At 41.7% G+C, this 22,094-nt stretch overlaps 2 protein-coding genes across 2 annotated transcripts in view; both read right to left on the reverse strand.

Moving 5' to 3' along the window:
• LOC131879794 (uncharacterized) overlaps window positions 1-1,903 on the reverse strand; it is a 19,964-nt gene extending 18,061 nt beyond the window's left edge. The window contains exons 1-3 of the mRNA XM_059226211.1: window positions 1,596-1,903; window positions 1,327-1,419; window positions 497-653 (exon numbers count right to left, since the gene is read on the reverse strand). Of these exons, the coding sequence (XP_059082194.1) occupies window positions 497-653; window positions 1,327-1,419; window positions 1,596-1,693 (348 nt within the window). The 5' untranslated portion in view covers window positions 1,694-1,903. The remainder of the gene's footprint in view (window positions 1-496; window positions 654-1,326; window positions 1,420-1,595) is intronic.
• A 13,377-nt stretch (window positions 1,904-15,280) lies between these two features.
• The window catches only part of LOC131879799 (protein eva-1-like), a 23,937-nt gene continuing 17,123 nt past the window's right edge, over window positions 15,281-22,094 (reverse strand). Inside the window, exon 4 of the mRNA XM_059226215.1 lies at window positions 15,281-16,802. Within this exon, the coding sequence (XP_059082198.1) occupies window positions 15,619-16,802 (1,184 nt within the window). The 3' untranslated portion in view covers window positions 15,281-15,618. The remainder of the gene's footprint in view (window positions 16,803-22,094) is intronic.

The raw sequence follows: 22,094 nt of genomic DNA on the forward strand, positions 1-22,094 counted from the left end.
CCCCCCAAAAAAAGGACTTGAATTTGCCAGCTTTTGACCGTAAGCCTAATCGCTTCGCAACTATCAATGGCAGTTTGTAGGGCTTCATCGCAAAAGTGAAAACGGTTTCCTCATCCAAACACACCAACTCAGTGGGGATCGCTAATTGGTGAATTGCATTGCATGTCTTCAACAGCTTGAAATGTTCCCTAAGCCATCAGAGTTTTGCCCGCATTCAACTCGAAGTTCTTTAGGTTCTGTATCCAACCAACGCTTCTTTCAACGTGCATAGGACAGAGGAGCCAAAAGTCAAAGTCCAACAATGGAGATCAATAACCGAGACATGTAGATGGTTCAGACCTGTGCACAAAGTACCCCTGATCATCATGCATTCCCCGGAGCGCTGGATTGTTCTCTCTGGCCCCCTGGTTCACTTAAATAACGATCACCATCGCATTCGACATGCACCTTTGACGTGGATTTCGTAGGTCTCTTCTAGAAACAGTGTATTCGTTACCTCCATAAGTGCTTCGGGAGTGAGGATATTCGTTTCGGACACGAACAATGCGAAATGCTGTCGCCGTGTTTGCGGGTAGTTCTGGTCCAGCCATGCTTTGTTGGCGATGTAGGGACTGTCGCTGGGGATCCAAAGCTTCTCGGCTCTGCTTTCTGACCTGCAATAAAGTTGAAAATGGAACCAAATCATTGGCAGAGTCCCCCATTCAGTTTGCTTCCTTCCGTCCTCCCTCCCAAGTTTTGATGGACTCGTAAACTTTCCGCGCCAGCTTTGAATTGAGTAGTGGGCAAAATTGCAAAATCTCGGGAAGGTCAAACCCAAGTTTGGAAATTTGCCAGATGCCGGATCTGACTGACTGGCTGTCAAACTTGTTAAGCCAAATTGAAATTGACATTTTCAGGCGTGGAACCTAGTTAGCAACGATTTTCCTCTTATAAATGTCGTCATGATGATTCAGTTCTTTGGCCATAATTATGCCATCATGTTCGATGCAGTACTTTGTACGTACGTATGGCAGTGCTCGTGGTGAAGTCACAATCCAAAGCATTGCTATCTACTAATCTTTGCCGTCTCATCATACTACCATTCTCAGTAAATGTCCAACAGCTGAGTCGAGTGAGGCTGCTACTCCAGCTGTGGAAGCCATTGTCTGTACAATAGCGCATTTCAGAATGAATACAGAGTCTTGCGATTAAAGCGACGGTATATGTCATCCCACAACAAAACAAAATGGATAATGATCAATGAGGTGCAATCATCTTGGTCAAAGAGTATTCTTGTTCCTCCTAAAAAAGGGTTCAATCTGAACATCTCGGGGGACCAACACTTACGAGAAATTGAGGAATCCCACCGCACTTAAGGAGGCCACGAGCAAACTGGAGACAATGACCAGGGCCGGGTTTGTGGCCACCCAAATGCCCCATCTGAAAGCAAGAAGAGAAGCTACAGCACAACCCATCAAACCAATAGCTAGAATAAGCATAATAGTACGAACCTGAAGAAAAATCTCTCAAGTTTGCCGATAATAAGATTACTGTACGGCCAAGGCGGATGTACGACCCAGCAGACCAATAGCTAGAATAAGCATAATAGTACGAACCTGAAGAAAAATCTCTCAAGTTTGCCGATAATAAGATTACTAGTGGTTTGCAGAATGGCAAATTTCTTTGGGTTAGGAAGTGGTTGTTTGACTTGCATCCTTTTCTGACCCCAAGGGGGGTTGTATGGCAACAATGAAAGGGTATGTATGGCAAAACCTGACAAAATCCACGTGTTGCCAGAGGTCGGCTGTTATTCTTGTGTCAGCTGATCAAAAACTCGTGAGGAAAAGGCGGGAAGTTTGAAAGAGTTCCGAGTTAATTGAAGAGGGGAGCGTTAATGTTTTCTAGGCTTCTCTTAGGCGCTGCCAACCGATTCCCAGGAATTGAACACGGATCTGCGACAGAGTAGATTGAATCATATTAACCTGGTTTTGTTTGACTTGCATCCTTTTCTGACCCCAAGGGGGGTTGTATGGCAACAATGAAAGGGTATGTATGGCAAAACCTGACAAAATCCACGTGTTGCCAGAGGTCGGCTGTTATTCTTGTGTCAGCTGATCAAAAACTCGTGAGGAAAAGGCGGGAAGTTTGAAAGAGTTCCGGGTTAATTGAAGAGGGGAGCGTTATTGTTTTCTAGGCTTCTCTTAGGCGCTGCCAACCGATTCCCAGGAATTGAACACGGATCTGCAACAGAGTGTATTGAATCATATTAACCTGGTTTTGTTCTAACGAAATAACTATCAACTACACAATCTGTTACCGAAGCAATCAGCATCTTGCAGAGTGAACAAAATGACAGAGTGACAGCAACGCTTGATTAATGGCCCGTGATAAATGTGAGATCAAGTAAAGGCTCTCCAACGAACTTGGACAACATCCTTTTCAAATGTTTCAGCAAAAGTGTCTTTTCCCAACCACTGGACCAAATTTGTGCATGGACAATCCCCCAAAAATGGTGCAATCATGGATGAAATCAAGTGCAAACACTGAGCTTATTCCTGATCTGACTAACATATCATCACAATCACATATGTGAATGCTAGTACTGGGCAACTTGATTCGAGTCCCCTTGTATGACCACAATACTTTACATCGACAAATGGAATAGTCCGGAAGACGAGGATATACCATTAGTCCGCGCTCTAATTACATGTGCATGATGATGCCATCATTCGTTTTTTAAGTTGAACTCAGTGAGTCAAAGGAGATAGATCTAGATGTGGTGATATCCTGGTTGGTCAAATCTTTACCACAATGACGTTTTTGAACAACCATAATTGACCAACTCCCACTTCCAAGCGGCGCGCCAATTAAGTTCCGTTCATTTCTTGTCAAAGCTTCTGTATCACACACACATATAGCTTTTCAACATTTGAAAGGAAAAAAAAACATTTCAAGGGTTAAACTTCGGGATAACTTCAGCAAAAATGGACAACAATTTTAGAACATTGTTCATAAAGAATGAATTGAAGTTTTTGCAATTTTCTGTTTAAAGTTTAAAGTTCGTCCCAAACTCGTGTTGACCTTAGCATTAATTGATTTCACGTTTTTTTTACAATTATTATCACGGTTGGTCAGATTTGATTTGATGGCGTATCAAATAACAGGAGTTCACTTTGTACTTAAGGCTAGTTTTCGTTTTCTAGAGATTGCATCCTCGAAGAAGAAAGAAACTTTCCATTTGAAAAAAGTCTTTCTTTCAAACTCAGGTGCGGGTCAACGTTCCAGACTGTCAAGCTGTGCCATGGGCTTAAAGCCATATTTTTTGTCTCCTGACAATCCCTAGGGCTATGACAAGAAATCAATTTTCTGGGCATTTTCCGTATCGCCTAAAACAGGCCCATAGTTACTCGAAAATAACCAGCCTAAACCGGTTTTCCAGAATTCCTGATTTATTCCATGAATCAGTCCATCTCAATGTCATTGACATTAGGCCAATTATCGATTTCAGGGCCTATACCATATCATCTCGCAATAAAAGTGTCCAATCGCAAATTGTCAAGGTGTACAAAATGATATTTTTAATCACCCCATATCCCTTTTACGATGCCCTTTAGTGTCCGTCGTTTAACGAGATGTCCTCCTCATCAAAAATGCCACTTGTATCTAATCCACAATGGTGCCTTTTCAACGGTAATTCATCTTGAGAGGGTCAATATGTCGGAAATAAATAGCTAAACCACGTGACTCCTTTCATTACAAGATCAAGATCATCCCTAGGTGAGCTCGTTGATGATTTCCGAGCTTTGAACAAAACATTTATCAATTGCCCTTTGGATCCGTTTTTCTGATATATAGGATGCTGTCTTTGCTTGGAAGTTACCGTTTGCAATCTTGAAAGGTATAAGCAGAGCTCCTTACAGGGTGTGGCAGTATTTATAGCACTGCATTGAAGTGTCTTGGTTATTATTGTGATTTTTTTTCCTCTTCGTAATACCAATGTCATCAAGGAAGTGCATTCACTTCATGGGAGGATATTTGTTTTAGATTTTGGTGTTGTAGCTAAGACTCTATCCAATTTACCAAATCAGTTGGGGTTCCAACTTCAAGGGCGAAAGTTTGAGTTGGAAATGAGTACTTTTGGAAATAGCCATGAATTTTTCGATGTAGTGAAAATGACCTCGCTGTTTGTTCAGTTAATCAAATATAATTCTTTTGAACATACTTCATACTTTAAACCTCAAAGATCGACAGCCGTTCAAAACGATGGAAACACATATTTGACGATCCACAATATGTGCATGGCATCTCTACTTGTGGAATGAAAACTTGTTGTTCTCATATGAACAATTGCAACAATTCCGTTTCCTGATTTCAAGATGTACTTGCCAGTTCCTTTTCATTTGCAATGTGCAATTGCACTGCTCTGCTATGATTGAATATGTTCTTCAAAAGAACGTTTCTATGACGCCATTCAATTCCTCTTCACAACTGTTCAACGAAAGAGCATTTGATCGCCGAATCTAATTTGCATTCTTCACGCCGAAAGTCAATGCAAATGAATGGCCCATCTCAAAAACTCATATTTGTCTATTGAATATAATATTTTCCTCCCATAGCTTAAACCCCCATTTTAGTCTTAGACATGATCTATTTTTTGCGTCGGGATAAACGCATGAAAAAAGCCATTTTGCAATGGAAACACCATCAAAAAAACGGATCCCGTGATTGAGTTCATTTGATTTTTTGTGCGGCCGATTTGTCACTCCCAAGATTGTTTGAAGGGTGGCCTTGAACGCAATGATTGAGCAATGTTTAGCAAGCACAACTAGTACCGTAAGAATGCTTTGTTGCCTCGACCAAAAACGATCAGGACAAATTGACTTGAGGCCAACGAACGAACGCATCCAATAAATACAACGTACCTTGGCTGAGTGTCGGAATAAGTTAGTACATCCATACACCTTCCTCCCCCGTGTCCCTTCAAAATATGGGCAGAACGGTCTACGTTGCAATCTGAGCAAATATTTCGATTTGTCACACAATGGTCATCGCCTTAGAGTCTGACCGTTATTTCTCTCTTATTTTGGTACTCATTTGCGGTTGACACGGTCTCCAATGTATTAACATGTGGTTTGTGGTTAGAGTTTATCCAGGGCTTTCAAGATTTTGAACCAATCCATGTCGTTAGTCGTAAACTGAAATAAACCGCAACTTGCGAGGTATTTGTGCAGAATCCAGCTTTAATTAAGCTTTTATAACTCCTGATTGTTGAGAGACTTCAATGCAAACTTTCTCTAGAATTAAGCGAGATGACAAGGCGGAAACATTGAGCCTTGAACCTTCCCCACGAAACCAGCGGGCCAACGAAAAAAACCGGCTCATTGTTTGCTTACAACGTAAAATTGAGTTCTTAGAAAAGCAAAACTTCTAGGCCTCGAGAAATGTTTGCAAACATGCTTTGTGTACATTTTGACTACTCTTTTCAACGATATTTGATTGTAAATGTAAACAAAGAGAGCCTTATTTGTACGAAAACGCTAAGGTGGAGGATGAGTATTAATCATTCTGTAAGGCCCTTTGATATCCTTGTGTCAATATATTGTTAAGGTGCGAAACTACACTGGCTTTTTCTTTATTAATTTGCTCAGACTTTATTTCAGATGGCGACTAGCGCATGGCGGTTGGGTAACCTTCCGATGGAAGAAAAATATTTACCATAGGACGGAAAAATTCTTTTATATTCACGAAACCTTCCGTACATTCACTGATATACTTAATGATTTGATAATTAGTCGAAGCACATTGGGTCATGTGAAATCAACATTACTCCACTGTCAAAAAATGCACCAGGATAAACATCAACATTATTAGCGCTAGATAAAGACTTATTGGGTAACTTCGGGAATGAAGGCATATGTGCTATTATTTAAGATCAACCCTTACAGTTGAGCCTAAATGTGTTCATCCATATATTTCTAGACGCTAGATTTCGGACGACCGACCACTCGGTTGGCTAAACAGTACAATAAACCGGTTTGTAATCAATTCCCAGGAGACCATCCATTGTAGTGTTTTACCAGCCGAGTGGTCGGTCGTCCGACATCCAGTGTCTAGAAATCTATGGTTCAGCATTACATTTTCATGATATTTAGACTCATTTCAAGCTTTTCACTCAAGTGAAACAATCTTCTACCTCCAGTATCAGTTAATTGCTTTGACGCCAATGGTGGTACTACCCTTTGGTTACCTCAAGGTTACTTTATTCTTCATAGAATTTGCTCTCAATAGATTTCTTACTGAATCAGATTGTTCCCTAGTCTTACAAACTAATGTAATGCTGCCCAATGGTTCATCCCAACGTCTTAACCTTCGCTCCTGAAATCACTCATGAATACGTACGTAAGTCACGATGAAGTTTCAAATAACGTTGGTTCACAAATAGCGGCATCAACTCATAAACGACCGCAAACCAGTTTCGCTTTTCATCTGGAAATCTCTTTGATTTTCACTTCGCACCGTCCATCATACGTCCATCGCATGGCGAATCACTACTAGACCGCTTTTGAGAATCGAAAAGGAGGACAATTTCTCTCAATTGGAAATGTCAGGATCGAGTGATTGCACCTTCAATTTTTAGTCCATCTCGGCCGTGATGACCAAATTATGGCACCTTGCGGACACCCTTGCCGTTTCTCTACGGTAGTTCACGTTTATCCTTCAACATATGAAGCTTGGTTGAGCAGGAAAATGGTTCTCATGTGGGAATGTACAGACAAGCCCATTTATTAACACTATTATCCGACACTAATCTTGGTAACATCTACTCGATCCATCGACGTTCGTCAAGGACATTGGCTGGTGGCCTTCAGCGTACATATTTCTCAGGGCTTTTTGTCTGTCCTGTCCTAACAACGAGACTCGTTGTTTCTCGTTTACAGAAATGAAATTTATCTTACCCGGTTGGGAAAATGTAAGGTTCAGATACTATCGCTGACAGGAGAGGAAACAAATGGCACTTGAAGGAGTTTCACTAAATTAAAGCACGCAATGGAAAGCGTTCATAAGATAGGGCACACAATTCTCTAGACTTGTTCCTGGCTCTTCGTAACTCATGCGATTTAGAGTATCGACTTATTCAGTTACACACACTGGAGGTCGTCATGACTTCACGAAGAGATGCGAATGCGTTGACAGCACGTAAGCGACTGAACCAAACGTGCGGACACTGTCGTCAAAAGGGGATGTACAGTACAATCCCGAGCAATTGCTGCAACACTAACAACACCAACAATAGCGATAACACCAACAGCCGCCACAACACCTTGAAGGAGGTTGGATCGTCTAGTAATAAGGGAGTGAAGCGTAAACTATTCGTCGATCGTCATCAATGATCTTGGCACGTTCGTTCCTCAAACTGATGTGTGTGTGAGCGAGAGAGAGACAGAGAGAGAGAGAGACAGAGAGACGAATGAGGATAAGTCACTTCTCATCAAAGTTATCCATCGAGTACTCGGTCGGTTTTACACCTTCTGTTCGACGAATCGAATTCTTGCTTTAGCCGTAGTAGGTTCTTCAAGAGCCCCGAGAAATCGGAGCTCACGTGACTCATTGAGAGATTAGCGCATCCGCAACGTCCTTTTTACGAATAAAACGTTCTGAAATTGCTTGCGCTTATACAATAGCACGTAGCGTTAAGATAATGCCTTTTTGGTGTGCAATAAGAAAGCTTGATCATGAATGTTCGGGTTGTTTTTTGGAGCATGACGATCAAACAACACTTTCGTTGCCAATTTCATTTTCCGTAACTTCTATAAAAGTGCTGTCACCTGTGAAATCAAATTCTTTCGGGCCTACGCCTAGGATTGCATAAATAATCTGATTACCTCATTGGTTATTTTGATTTCTTAATGGAAAATATTATCTATTCCATAAACAACAGGGCCACAGTGTATGATTATGCATGCAGATATCGTGGACCATAAAGTGAGCTTCAATCACTGACTTGCCCTTCTTTGTTCAAGAAAACCTTCAAATGCTGGGGACTTTTAATGCATATTCGGATAAATCACGCCGACTGCAAAATTCGTTTTACCAGCTGTAACCACCACATCTTCTCGGTGAAAAACTGAACAAAAAAGTTGGAGGTGATAATTTGCACTGATATGACTAGATCAATGTTGCAGAGCTTGATTACTAGACCTCGGACAAAAGTTGCCTTTGGGCCGAAATAGTTTTTTAAAGTTGGGAAATCCAAAATCAACTTGTAAAAAAGCAAAGAAACAGTTGCTAAAACAAGTAAGAGGTCATTTTTTGGCCCCCCTTTAGTACGTGTTTTTCTGTTGCAAAATGCTAGGCACACAACTTCATTTACAAGGTCCTTCATTTTGATTACAAGAAATTAAAATTTCTTGCTTGCAATGTTTGACATTAAGGCACTTTTTTTCGATCAAAAAAGACCATAAATATTCAAAATGGTTTTTATCAAAAGCAGCAAAAGTAATGGGCCCACTCCACGTTTCACATGTTCTAACTTGCTTGAATGAACATTGATTTAATGCATCAAAAGGTTATTCATTGTACACAATGACACACAAACTAGAGATCACCAATACCTATTATCTTAATATCCTTTGAAATTCATCATTTTTCGAACCCGCTCTCTTCAAAGGACAATGGTCATAAAACACATGTCCGAGGAATTGGACCAACTAGATCCAGCTCCTCCTCACCATTCTTTGGAGGCCCAAAGAGGTTTGGAACGAAGTCGAATGAGCTTAACCAAGTACCAGACTGTTTCACCGGTTCAAATTCAAATCAAATGGTCCAAAAGTTTCCCATTGCCTCTTGAAAAGCATCTTGAAAAAACAGCTGATCTGTTTATGAAATGAAATCTTATTTATTTGATGTTTAAAATGAGTTAAAGATGTCAAGGACAGAAACACAAAAAGACTTGACAATTCCGTTTGTTATTATGATTGCAAATTCAGTTTATTCAAATCAATTTCGATTAATATATTTCAAATTCAGCACAACGATTGTGCAAAATCCCGTCAGAAGCGATTAATCTCATCAGTCGTAATTTTTCAACGTCCCTTAACAAAAGTGAAGTCCACCAAAAAATGCCTGACCCTCGATTACTCCGATCCTTTTTTATGGAAGTTAAGTCAAACTCGTTGATGATTGCAGAAATCTTGATATCAGTTAAGTATGGCCAGTGTAACTTGAAAACATTGCTATCTGTGACTCGACGTGCTTTTTTATGGAAATCAAAATAACCTTGAAGCTTAATGCAACTTTGTTCTTCATCGGAAAGCTCATATTTATGGACTTACTCTAGAAATGATGTACTTGGTACAACGCTTAATATTGTGGCAATTATGGCAATGTGCTGCTTTAAAGAAAAAAATCAGCATTTTATAACGTCAATTCACCATTTTCACCCAATTTCAAAGCATTACACCAATGATTGTAGCGCAAGAAGGGGGTCTGAGAAAGAAGTGAATTCCTGCACTTGAGTAACACAAAGGTCCTTTTGAAATAATAATCGCGACGGTAAAAGTGTCATCCTCTAATGATTTGACAAATGAGTTTGCTCTTCACACCATTGCACTGTTCTCCAACAGCGACATCTAACGCATGGTTCCGCCCAACAAATCTTCAGGCCAGTGCACAAATGGCAAATATCAGTCGTGCCCTCCATTTTGCTGGGTGAGAACCTTTCTTTGCAGAGGCCTGAGGTGAACAAAATTGTTCAGGTGGACCACATGACGTCAGAGCCAATTGGAAAATATAAGACTCTCGGCTTATTTGCTTGGACATGTTCTAGAATTATAGGCTTCCAAAAATCTTAAAGTCAAAGGTTGGTAGGCGTTGCACCTGGATCATTAGAAAAAGGCCATCCCCGAAAACAAGCCCAATAACTGAGGGTAACCTCTGTTATCTGATATGCCTAACTATATCTTGAAATTTTCAATGAGGTCATCTACCTAATATATTATCACCGTTCCTCTTGCTCAATTAAATCTAGTCTCTTAAGACCATGACTAAATTTTAATTGAATGAATGCCAAACCAAGATGGTCTCCCCTTTTTGAAATTGCGCTTGAAAACAATAGAAAGGAGCGCCTCGTCACTTCTATTGTTTATTTTCCGATTACGCATTACCTCCTCCAATCAAGAAAAAAAATTATTGCAAGTTCCCTTGGTTCGTTTAACTCTCCACAATCTAAGTTGAACGTGATTTCTAATACTAGCTTAAAACCAGTGTTCTATGTAATGTAAAATGTTCACGAACTTGAAAGGTGCTTCTGGCTGGATCGAGGTGGAATTTCACTGATTGTTATCAAAGCACTGAAGTACTCATGGATCCATGTTCCACAGGACACTGACTCTTCTGAAGGGGCAAATGAACTTTCCTCCCTGTGATAATATCCATCCATGTTTCATGCCTGATAGGTGATTGAGTGAGCAAGTCAAAGCCATTCTGTCTGACTCAAGATACAGACACACTCACACATACACACTGCACACTGCCAATCAGGAATGAGCATTTATCATGCAATCCATTGGAACACACCTTCCACAAAGGCAGGTTCCCTGCCAAGCTAGGGATATTGTCGAAGGCTTTTTTCTATGAAATCCTGGGCATGTGAGACGCAATTTAGGGATTTAGAAGGGAAATTGATAATGAAACTTAATATTGATCTGATGGTGTTTTTTTTAGATTGGTTGGTGGACGTGTTATGAATGGCCTTACGGGTATTTCTATGACATGACTTAAAAACTTAATTGAAATATGGCTTTATCTTTTTACCTTCCAGAAATGTTCCATATCCAGTCAACGAGCTCGAATAAAGGAACACATAAATGATGCAACTACCAGTGTTATTGAAAATTTTGTCTATATATGATCAGTTTTTCAATGTCTTCATATTGAGGTCAAAGAGTTAGGAACGCAAAAAAGGTTCCACTTTGTGTTATAGACATCTATGAGGGTTCTCATATCCCTACAGGGAATGCTAGACGTGGAACAATCTCATTTACCACGGATCCATGTAGTTTGAAGGTGAATTCTGGAAACATTTATCTCCCTGTTTGGTAATAGTTTCCCCCAAGGATGTTTGTGGAATGTATTTTGAGCTTTTAGTAGTCTGACCAACAAATGGGTGTTCCATGAATTATGAATGAAGATGTGGTAGCTGATAAAAGATGCATGGCCGTTTCCCCATTCTAATCTAAAAGTCCCTTACATCGCTTAAGAAAGTACGAAAAGGAATCTGTATTGAAGGACCTGACATCAATTAATCTGACATGTTGAGGTATTCCAAAAAGTATAAATTTTGAAATTTACCATCTTCCTGTTTGTAAGTCGTAAAGACTTTGGAACAAATTGGACAGGCTTTGATTGTGCTATGAAGAAAAAAGCTGGTGACGAATCCATGTTGAAATAATACTCAGCACAAAATATACAACCTCAAATCACTTTTCTTTTTACTTACGTCACAAGAACATCTGGGATCTGAGAAAACAATTTCTTGCTCATCCTGGAAAATTTGGATCTCGCGAGCAAACTGATAGAGTAAGAGAAAATTGCTAATTCAATAAGTTCTTCAGAATTGCCTTTTCCTCTCTCTCACGTTTTTCTGATTGATTTTTAGAATTTTACTAACCTTATTATTCAAACTATTGAATTAAACGATGATATTTTTTTGTCTTGAACTGCCGGGATTCCAATCCCAGTAGTGTTAAGGAAGTCCGCAAACGAAAGATTGTTCGATATTATGGCAATTGATTATTATCAATTAATTAATTATAATTACTAATTCATTATTAACCATTATTGCAATCAATCAAAACGTAATTATTATCGTAAAAATTGATTGATTAAATTTCTGTTTGATTTTCTAAATAATCAGAGCTGTCGGATCAGACTTGTCTTAAGTATGAGATAGATCAAGAGTTGAGTTCAATATTTTACTTAACCCAAATTGAAACGATCAGATGTTTTTTCTGCCCTCAAAAGTCTCCTTTGAAACGAAAGTGTCCGTACTAAGATGATAAAACTATTTTTCCACAATCCATTCCGTAATGAGAAAATTGATCAAAATTAATCGACCATGCCCCGCTTCAATCAAGGGACTATTGATCTTTTCTTTGTTAATTTGATGACTCAAATGCATTCTTGCCTTCTTTCTTAAAATTCTCATCCATGATAATCAACAACGAATCAGAAAACAAGCAATATTGGTTCCCCACCATTTTTGTTCTTTGAATTGCGAATCCTAAAGAGACATTCTTCTTCATAGTGAACATAATATCCTGTTATGAGACAATCGTATGATGTTGTTGGATGCAGTCATTTGTTCTACGAGAAGATCATCTAAAGTACCAGCAAATTTCATCAGTCATCCACACATCAAATTTGAAGTTGGTGATGGATCGAACCCCAAACCACATAATCATACTATTGTTGAGTACGAAAGGACACTTTGTGGTCCAAATTGTTCCGCATCATTTTCTTGTGGCTACATACAACTTGTAAAATACGGCTTTTGTCCTCTGTTCAGCTCTTCTGCCGGCCATCTTCTTTCTATCTATTGAAGTGCCGGTTGTGATGGTTAAACTGAAAATTTGATCGCCCATGACATTTCGGTTGATGGAGATGAAACATGTAACCTGAAGGCTTTTGGTAATATTCGACGTGTACGTACTCAAGTGCATGGAAGTGTTAGTTCGATTCAATCACCGAATGTTTTATAATTGTTCTAGTTACTTGTTGAAGAGTGCAACTATTTTTCACATCCAGGGGAAAACTCAACAAACTGAAATGTCATCCGGTTGAAACCAGATTTTCCGGGGGTAGGAGGACAAAAGAATGAACAGAAAGACCATAGAATCAAGATCTGGGACTTCTACTGAAAAAGCAGACTTGACTTCAGAAAGCCTTTACACATTTCTCAAGCCAACAAGTGCCACATTTACCACCCTCTTACCAACACCGTCTAAAACAATTCTGATTTCTCTTCCCTAATTCCAATCATGTCCAATACTCGAGTAGTCCATGAAAAGCCGGGCTGAAATCAATGGATCCCTGAGAATTCCAAAGAATTCCAAGACGCCTCCAAACTCACCTAACGACGGCGTGTTAATGCATGACGATGGCCAATGGGACTTCGTGCAAGTACGAGTACTCGTACCTCTATTCATCTGCCCGTTTATCCAACTATCTATTCATTTCTTCAAGGCTCACAATGACTGGGCCTGTTACGAAGGGGAGTCTCACCCAGACAAATCCAGAACATTCAACCCAAAGGCGTTATGGGATGATTCCCAACTACAATGAGTTTGAGATGGATTTACCTCTAGATATGAAGACATTGTTTCAATGTAGCTTTACCTTGTAACTAATCTAGACAGATCCTTCCTCTTCAAGGGTATCTTTATTAGACTCTTTTGATATCTTTATGGACATCAACCTCCAGCTAGTTTGGTAACATGAGTGGCCATGATCTTGGCCGTAAGGGACGCACAGACAGACATTGGCATCGATTCAAATAGTAGACGTTGATAAGAGTATACTAAAACTAACAAAGCCAAGCTATGACAGTCACATTTAAGCATGTTTTGTATGAGATGAGCCAAAACAGAACGAATAGCAATTGCGTGAGCAACTTCACAGCAGAAGAGCAATAAAAACGTTTTTCCCTGTATGTTTAACCACACCACAACCAAAGCCTAAAACCTGAGTGGCCAGTATAGTATATGATTTGAGGGATTTCCCCGCCAAGACAATATGGTAAAAAAGGAGGTTGAGTGAGCACTCGGCCCGCCTCAAAACAAAAAGCTTTCTGAATGGAAAAATATTCCATGCATATACAAAACTGAAGATTTTTACTTGTCCTAGCTTTGAAATTCAGCTCACCGAAAAAGTAGAAACGTAGAGCTGATTCCCAAATCGAGTGACTCAATATTCACCCTTAGAGATTCATAGAAACTTTTCGTCTATTTCGATCCTTCTCAGTTTCTCGAACTTTTCCCCCCCTTATGCTTGCTGTACGGTATTCTCCTTTCAACATAATAGACGACAGTCTAATACATTTAGTAGCACTGCTCAAGCGATGCTCTCACTGCAGAACTCGAGTCCAATTTTGAGAGCCGAAAAAGATGAGGACGAGACCGGGAGGTTTGCCCAATGTGAAAAGGGTCACGGATGTGTGTCAAGGCATAAATTAAAGAAAGGCTTCACAAAAAGGGAAACCAGTTGCTGAAAATGAGGGTTTCGCTCACATTACTTCAGGTGTTTGCTCAAGTTCCCCCTGTCAGATTTTCTCGCATTATTAGCCAGCATCTTTTGAAATCTTTTTCGCAGCCGAAATCCAAAGCGAGGAGGTTGTGACAGCTTCCTCTTGAAATTGGATTGAGAAAGGGCCCTTTGGAGAGCGGAGAGAGGATCCAATCCGGTCGAGGGCTAGGGAAAAACTGACCTCGTAATTGCATCGTCAAATTTGGTTCCACATCTTAGTCGTGTGACAATGTGGTAAGGAGGTTAAAGCGGCTGCCAAACAAGACAGCTCCGCAAACAGAGGAAGAAGGATGACGCGCCAGCGGCCTGAGTTTGGTCACAAAGGCCACTAGGACTATTCTTGACTTCCCTACCATGACATGATTTCAAAACTTTCCCTCACTCGCTCTTCTATTCCCTCTTCGTCTTATTCGACCGATCCTCCTCCTCCTCTTTCTCCTCCTCTTTCTCCTCCCTCCCTCCATCCCTCCCTACTCCATCTTGTTTCCTCCTTCATTGAGAGGCCCACTGACAAAATACAAAAACTATCAGCCCCCTATGGAATTTGATGGGCTCTATCTAAACAGTAAGGGAGTTCCCATGGCAGACCTGTGACTATTATTCATATCTATTGAAATGACCAGCAATGTGGGTGAACTTTGAAGTTGCAGCTATTTCTTCTTGGCAGTGATTTCGGCTTAGGATCAAGAATAGAATTGCTTCAGCAATATCATGTTGAAAGAGACGAAGACCAAGGACCTTCTGTTGAACAACAATTTAGGGGGACCGTCATCTTCAAGAGCCGGTGCTCTCGTTCTGTTTAACGAAGCTACAAAGCACCAGACTTAACCCGACAAGGCCAAGGATGAAATATTAGAGTAGGGATAACAAAATACTGCAACCTTATATTGAAACTGTACATTACCCACCGTTGAGATGACCTCTCAGCATCTGGTGGTGCCACTACAACTGACAGTAACAGCTATTTCCGCCACCATGAAAAAGAAAGAAAAACAAGCTTTCTTATTGAGATGGTGTATTTCATCATTTGTGATCGTTAGGAGGATTTGTATTTCCAATAGGATAATCATTGTTGTCAGAGTATTTGCGGCTTCAGTAAGACAAACATAACAAGACCTTTAGGCTCATGATTTGCCAAGTCGAACTTATCACGCGCTCGGTGGTAGACTTGCAGCCTCTAGGCTGTTCGCGTAGTTTCTAATACCGATTCAACTTCATTTCTTTCAGGAACTTTTTGGCACTCTCCAACTGACAATCTGGACACTGGTGCTTGTCATCCGCAGAGTCATCCTTGGCAGCATGGGAGGCTGTCATGGTCACGGCCTCCGAATCTCTTTGTCATCCATACAGAATGTGATCTGCATTGGTCAGACGACTAAGGGCGAGACTCCGCGGGTCAGCGAAATCATTATCTGGCGACACGAGAGGCGATCGTAATGTAGGACTGGTCACCCTAGGCCGGCCCACTGTGGAGTAACGCACGCTTTTAGCGGGCTGATCACTCCCAGCCAAGGACGAATTGGCGGGAGAATCTCGATTGCTGTTTCTCAAGATCCCGGTCAAGGGAGGAGGATTAATCGTGCTGCCAGTCCAGCTTGACGTTTGATGGTGACCCTGCTGAGTCCCCGGGTAGTGACTAGAGGGGGAGTGAACAATGGTCGAGACACGGGAATTACTATCACAGGTGTGGGGCACGAAATTGTCCATTGAAATGCGCCGTCCTAAAGTGCCGTAAATGGGATTGGGAGAGGTACGTTGTGGAGCGATGATGAGAGGTTCTGGACGATGGTCTCGGAAGGCCGTATCGACCTCGTGGTCGCCAATCTCCTGATCCAAGTCTATGAACCCCTCAGGGGGACTATGGGCCGTGGGCGAGCCAGCCGGTGATGTGTAGTAAGCATTTATAATGCTGGGTGGCCTTTGCATTGACGCCTTGATTCTCGCCAATCGATGAGAACGATACATGCCCCAGACCAGCATGGCCAAAAAGAGGAGCAGCCCGAGGGCCACACTAAGACAAGCAAATATGATGAACTTCTCCTTATGGAGTCTTATATGCTGATAGGAAGACATAAAGTCCGAGACAAACCCTACTACCATGTCTGTCTCCTGGGTAGTGGCATCCGTCTCTTGTGATGATACAGATCCATCTAGCCCCGCCGAGGGGTCCCGCTGACCATCCAGGATATCCAAAGGTTGAAACGGATTCCGTTCTACCTGAACCGAAGGGTCGCCCAACATCGTCTCTGCCTCAATCGAGTACTCAGCATCCATCTCCCGAGCTGAGAGTCCAGATTCCGCGGGGGTTAGAGTTGCCTCAGGGACAGGTGCTGACGTGCCCGGGCTATCCTTATCGCTCTCTAGCACTTCCTCGCCACTCACCTCATCGAGAATGAATCGGTATTGAGCCTGAAATACGTCACGGTTCACGCAGGTGTACACCGTCTTGAGGTAGATATTTTCCGAATTGGAGCATGACGGAGCGCCCAAGGAATCTCCGTCTGCCAAGATGACACAGGATTCTGTAAAATAGAAAGAGGGTGAACTCAGGTGGATGTCAAGAGAGGAGTTCAAACACGGTATAATTCCCTCCCTAGGGGGGATGAAAGAGGGAGAGAAATGGGGAAGAAGACAGGGATTGAAGACGAGACCTACTCGTTAAGTGAGGAAAAAGTGAGACTGATGATGTTCAGTTTGTGTTGGAGGAGTCCGATTACGCTCTTGTATATTTCAGGAAACGAAGGAGTACATACATCTAACACCTACCCACGCTCATGCCCCAGCGCATTTTCAACGTCAATTCCGGAGCGTTCCTCATAGTCTCTAGTTCTCTCGCAACGTCTTTGGGAGTCTCGAATTGTCGGTAGTTCCTCGAGTCTAGAGGTAACGACAAACTTCCTGATTCAAAGTCACGACATGGCACTTGGTTCATGTCTGGCCATTTTGAGGTCATTTTTTGCGGCGCCTAAGGAGGGGAAGACATGACTTCCCCAATGGGAGCAAAAACCGGCTCCAAAGTTAGGAAATGATTCCCAGTATGCATTTCATTGCACTCCCACCGACCTCTGTTCCCTGGTGAAAGGTCTCGATTTCTGTCTCCCAATTGAATTAAGAAGACGAAGTAGTAAAAACACTCTGGTCTTTGGGGGTTTTCCCTCCTTTTATACCACTTCCAACTGTATATATGAATGGCAAAAATACCCACATAATACTCGCATCCTGCTCGGTTTTCTGAGAATAAACGAATGAAAGAGAGGGAGTGAGAGAGAGAGAGAGAGCGGTGGGATCAAAAATATTCTCGTGGGACATTTCCGTTTCCTACGGCCTTGTTATCGGGTCTGTGTTCCACTCTAGACTCCTGCATCTCCCTTTTACCGGAGTTCAGGTAAAAGTCAGTCAGGGATGCTCCAACTTTGCAAGACGAGATTTTATTCAGGGTGGCCAAAATGGGCAATATTTGATTCAGGGAGATTTGAATCCAGTTGGGTTTTGCGGGATTCGGATTCCCAATCGAGACCGGAGAGCTTTTACCTTTTGAGAAGTTTGAAATAAAACTGGGAGAAAGCCAATTAAAAGTTGAGAGAAGAAAACCCAACAATTATGGGAAACTTTTCGCCACAATTCAAGTCTGAACTTTTCCTAGAGAGCGAGCCGGAAAGAGCAGGCGGTTCGAGCCTGAGAACGAACCATATTAATATGCAATTCACGCTCAGTTCAACCAACACACACACACACCTCGGCTATGACGGCCAATCCAAATCACAGGGAACAAATGTGTACATTTCTAGTCACCACCCTCTTCTTAATATAGGATGAGTACAACGATGTTACAGACTGCTGGGTTCACTTCATACACGTGGGCATGGCTTTTTGGTGGGCTTATAAAGCTCGCCTACTCTCAGGGCGAAATTATTAGCCGTTTCTCGGTCCTTTTCGCCCACTTATCATCGTGTACTCATGGACCATTTTAGATGGCGCTCAGTTCAGTGAACTACCACGACTTCCACAGTACACACACAGGAGGAAGAACTCGGGGCCCAAAGACAAATTTGCTTGGAAATGGGACCATTGTCAACCAGAACACGTTCAGAAGCCAATGTGCAAAAAATGGAGTTTTGAATGGCAGAACAAAAGTCTTTTTGGACAGTTGATGCCAATGTCTGGAGATCTCGTCATGGAATTCCTACTTTTTATGCGTCGAGGCTTTCCAAAAAAACCCACACATACAGGATACATGAATGCAACATTTTTTGGGAGTTGAATGGGTTCCTGATGAAGCTTAGTGCATTATACTGGAAATCTGAGAAGGAACACGAGAAACTCGTATACTAGAGTGGTTTCAGGATGGTCGGTCTCTTCCGTTTCCACATTCAAGTAGGGAATGACAGAGGTTCCAAAGGAAGGTCGTTGTTCCTGGCTAAATTGCTGACCCGCCAAACCGGAAGAATCTAGTGTTTATATTGACACAACTAAGGAACCAATCAATACAACCTCGCAAGGGAGACTGTAAAAGGAAAAAAAACCTTGGTAGTCGATTTGTTGAGGAGTTCCACTTGTTTCGTGGTTTTCTGGGTTGACCCACAACGAAGACGGGAAAACTTCTTTTTTGTGCGTGTGTGTATTTTGTAGTGTGGCCCTGGCTTTCTTTGCGTTCTCTTTCTCTCTTGTTCCTTCCAAGCAGATAAAGCCATGTCCTAAAGATCTGTCCCTGGAACTGATCTCTCGTAATGCCTTTTTGGAACGATTTCAAGGGCGGCAAAGCCAGAATGAAGCACAAGAAGAACAAGGACAAACAGACCGAACCAGGGGAGGAGAAACCCAGTCAGAGACTCGAAGAAGGAGTGAAGGAGAAGGAGGGATGCGTGAGATCGAGAGAGAGAGAATAAAGGTCCCAGGATGGAACTTTGCACATACACCACATCTGGGATGAAGACTAAAGTGTTCGTATAGCGAATACTCATTTTCAGCCCACCACAGCGAGACATGGGCACGAGCAGTAATTTGCGGGGAAATGGTTCTCGAAGGGCTCTCTTTCTCGTCGTCGTTGTTCTCCTTGTTCTCATTCTCCTCGTGCTTTCATGTTGATGACTCGTTTTGATTGGATTGCGACCATATCAACTTTCTTCTGAGCCTTCCTTCCCTCGACGTTCCTATCGTACAGGGCTCATGGTCGTCCATGCAACGCTATCATACCAACATCAAAGAGGTTACCCCTTTAAATTAAACGTCAAAACTTCCTGACACCCACATCACCGTGGAGTCGGGTTTTTATTTTTTTTGAAACGCTACCGGTCTCTTTAAGTTCAGCCCTCAAAATCTGAATCCCGATCGAGAGACACTCACTTCCCAGAGTCGCGCCATTTATAGTATCAGGATCCATGGATGAAAGCACGAGTACTATTTTACTCGGCGAGTAATTGCTTCCGATTTGTATTGGAGGGAAGACAAATGTCTCTCAAAAGTTCCGTGAGGACCATGGACAAAAAAGACAACTCTGTCAAATACCAGCACTCATTCAAGTGCGCTTGAGTGTCTGAAATGTGTCAGCAGAAATTGGTCGACCCAGTGGTCTAAATGAAGAATGACCAAAGGGCAGCAACAAAAGAAGAAAGAAAATGTTTTTCAGGAAGATCAAGGAATGACTAAGCGTTTTCACACTGAAGATCATATTCCAAGTCCAAATTGAAAGAACACTTAAACCGGTTATCAATCAAGAAAAGATTCATAGGTTTTAAGGGTCAAAATTTATGGAAGCAGATGGCTCGGTTTCAGATAATAACATTTGGGGTTCTAGGGTTTGAGGGGCGAATCTCCCCCCACCAGCAAAGCTAGCCATCACATCATCCGTAAACACGTAGTTCCAATAGGCAGTGTCATAGTTTGTATCAGATTGGTTCTACATCTGTGGTGATAGTTGTCTTTCTTTTAGGAAAACCCATTTTCTTGGGTATAATTGCAATTTTGAGCAGAGCAAATTGTTCTCTGTTTATATGTATCTGCAAAATAAGCTTCAAATCAGGCCAATTTCCAAGGATCAAATTTGGCTTTCCGTTATCACAAAAGAAAACTGCGTGTTAAATGAGAGTCACTCTGATTGCACAATGTTGATTAAAGTTCAAATTTCAAGATGAATCTTATACTCGTTCATTTGCCTTTTCATCCCCTATCATTTGAAGCAAAACTAAAGTAAGTCCTCCTCTCCTTTCCCTTAAACTCCATCCCGTTAAAGGGTGACGTGAAGTAGCGTAAGATGTCTCAACCAAATGGACTTTCTACAAGTGCTACTCTTGTAAACTTCATTCAAAGAAACCAACAACTATTGAGTAAATAGTTATTGTTTTGGTAAGCACTGCAATAGAAATGGACTAAAACAAATGCAAGATTTTCCAAAACATTGGTTTTAGATATCAAGTTGGCAGGAAAACTGCATACGAATGCAATGACAAAGTTTATTGCCTCTTATTTGGATGTTATCCATAACGGATAATTGGATTTGCGACTTCCCTTTCCATCAAACAACTAGAGTATTCCAATTGAGTTTTGAGTTCGACATTGTTAAATCAGTCAGGAATATTAGCATTCTTTTCATTCAATAGAAATACATCTGTATCGATATATTTTAGTCCACATTTTTCCCCTTCCCCATGGGAGTGCTTACCTTTAGAAATGTTAGCACATTTATTGAGCGCTAATCAAAGATATGGTGTCTTCAGCGGGAACTGCCAAAATGATTGGGTGGATGGAGATTGTTTTGTAGTGGGGAGAAATCTGTTTCTGATAGTCTCCCTTCATGTTATGACTTGAACTTGGCACATAAATTGTGCACACACCCTCACAACCCATCTTCTAATAGCCCATGAGCCAGCAGCCATCAAGGGCGAACGAGTTGAAGTGAAAGAGAGGAAGGGGAGCAATATCGACTTTGAAGGCACCACCAGCAACAAGACTTTATTGAAAAACTCTCCTTCTTTTTGAGCTTGCTGGTATAGAATAATGGGCAGACATACTCCAAAATTCAAAAGCATGCCTGCCAAGGGTCTGTCAGGGATGCCAAGCAATATGTTGATCACCTTTTAAATTTCTCATTATAAAGTCTCGATTTGATTCCGGCATGCTTCAGACCCTTCTGGTGGTTGAGGTCGATTTTCGAACCTTGAAGTACCGTTGGAACCCTCTAGGAACCCTTGGCTGGGATCATTTCAGATATGATTTGTAACTATGCTTATGTCTGGGAGATGATTATGTAAAATTTATGAGATCCAGTTCCGGGTTTAAGGGTGAGGGAGGGGAAGGGTTTGAAAAAAAAAGGTGAACCATTCCGACTTTGAATAACCGACTTACTTTTAATCCCAATGATAGATGATTACAATTGACTAAATCTCGAGTGAAATCGGGTAAGTTTTCAAGAATGGCCCTAAAATCGATTTGATAGTGAGCAACACATTGTTGATGCTGTCTGAACGATTCCTCTTTGTCTCAGGGAGGCTGGCTCGCCTCACCTCACCTAAATCGAGGAGATTGACCCATGGGAATGGCCCACCTTGATCATCTCTACAACACCATGACCATTTCTCATCAGATTCCGCTTTACTGCCCGAGTCTAGAATGATGCCAGATTTGGGCTCAGGTGGAAATGAAAGACCCACATTGACCCCAATACACGGATGGATGTCCTCTCAACGGCCGGTCAATTTCAACGGTCTGTGAGAGGGGAAATGGGGAAATGGGCGAATGGGCGACGATCCGGGAGAAGGACTGGCCAACCCTTGACAGTTGGGTTCATCTACCCAATCTGTCCCCATATATTACGAGTA

Source organism: Tigriopus californicus, chromosome 4, assembly GCF_007210705.1.
Source record: "Tigriopus californicus strain San Diego chromosome 4, Tcal_SD_v2.1, whole genome shotgun sequence".
Taxonomy (NCBI): domain Eukaryota; kingdom Metazoa; phylum Arthropoda; class Copepoda; order Harpacticoida; family Harpacticidae; genus Tigriopus; species Tigriopus californicus.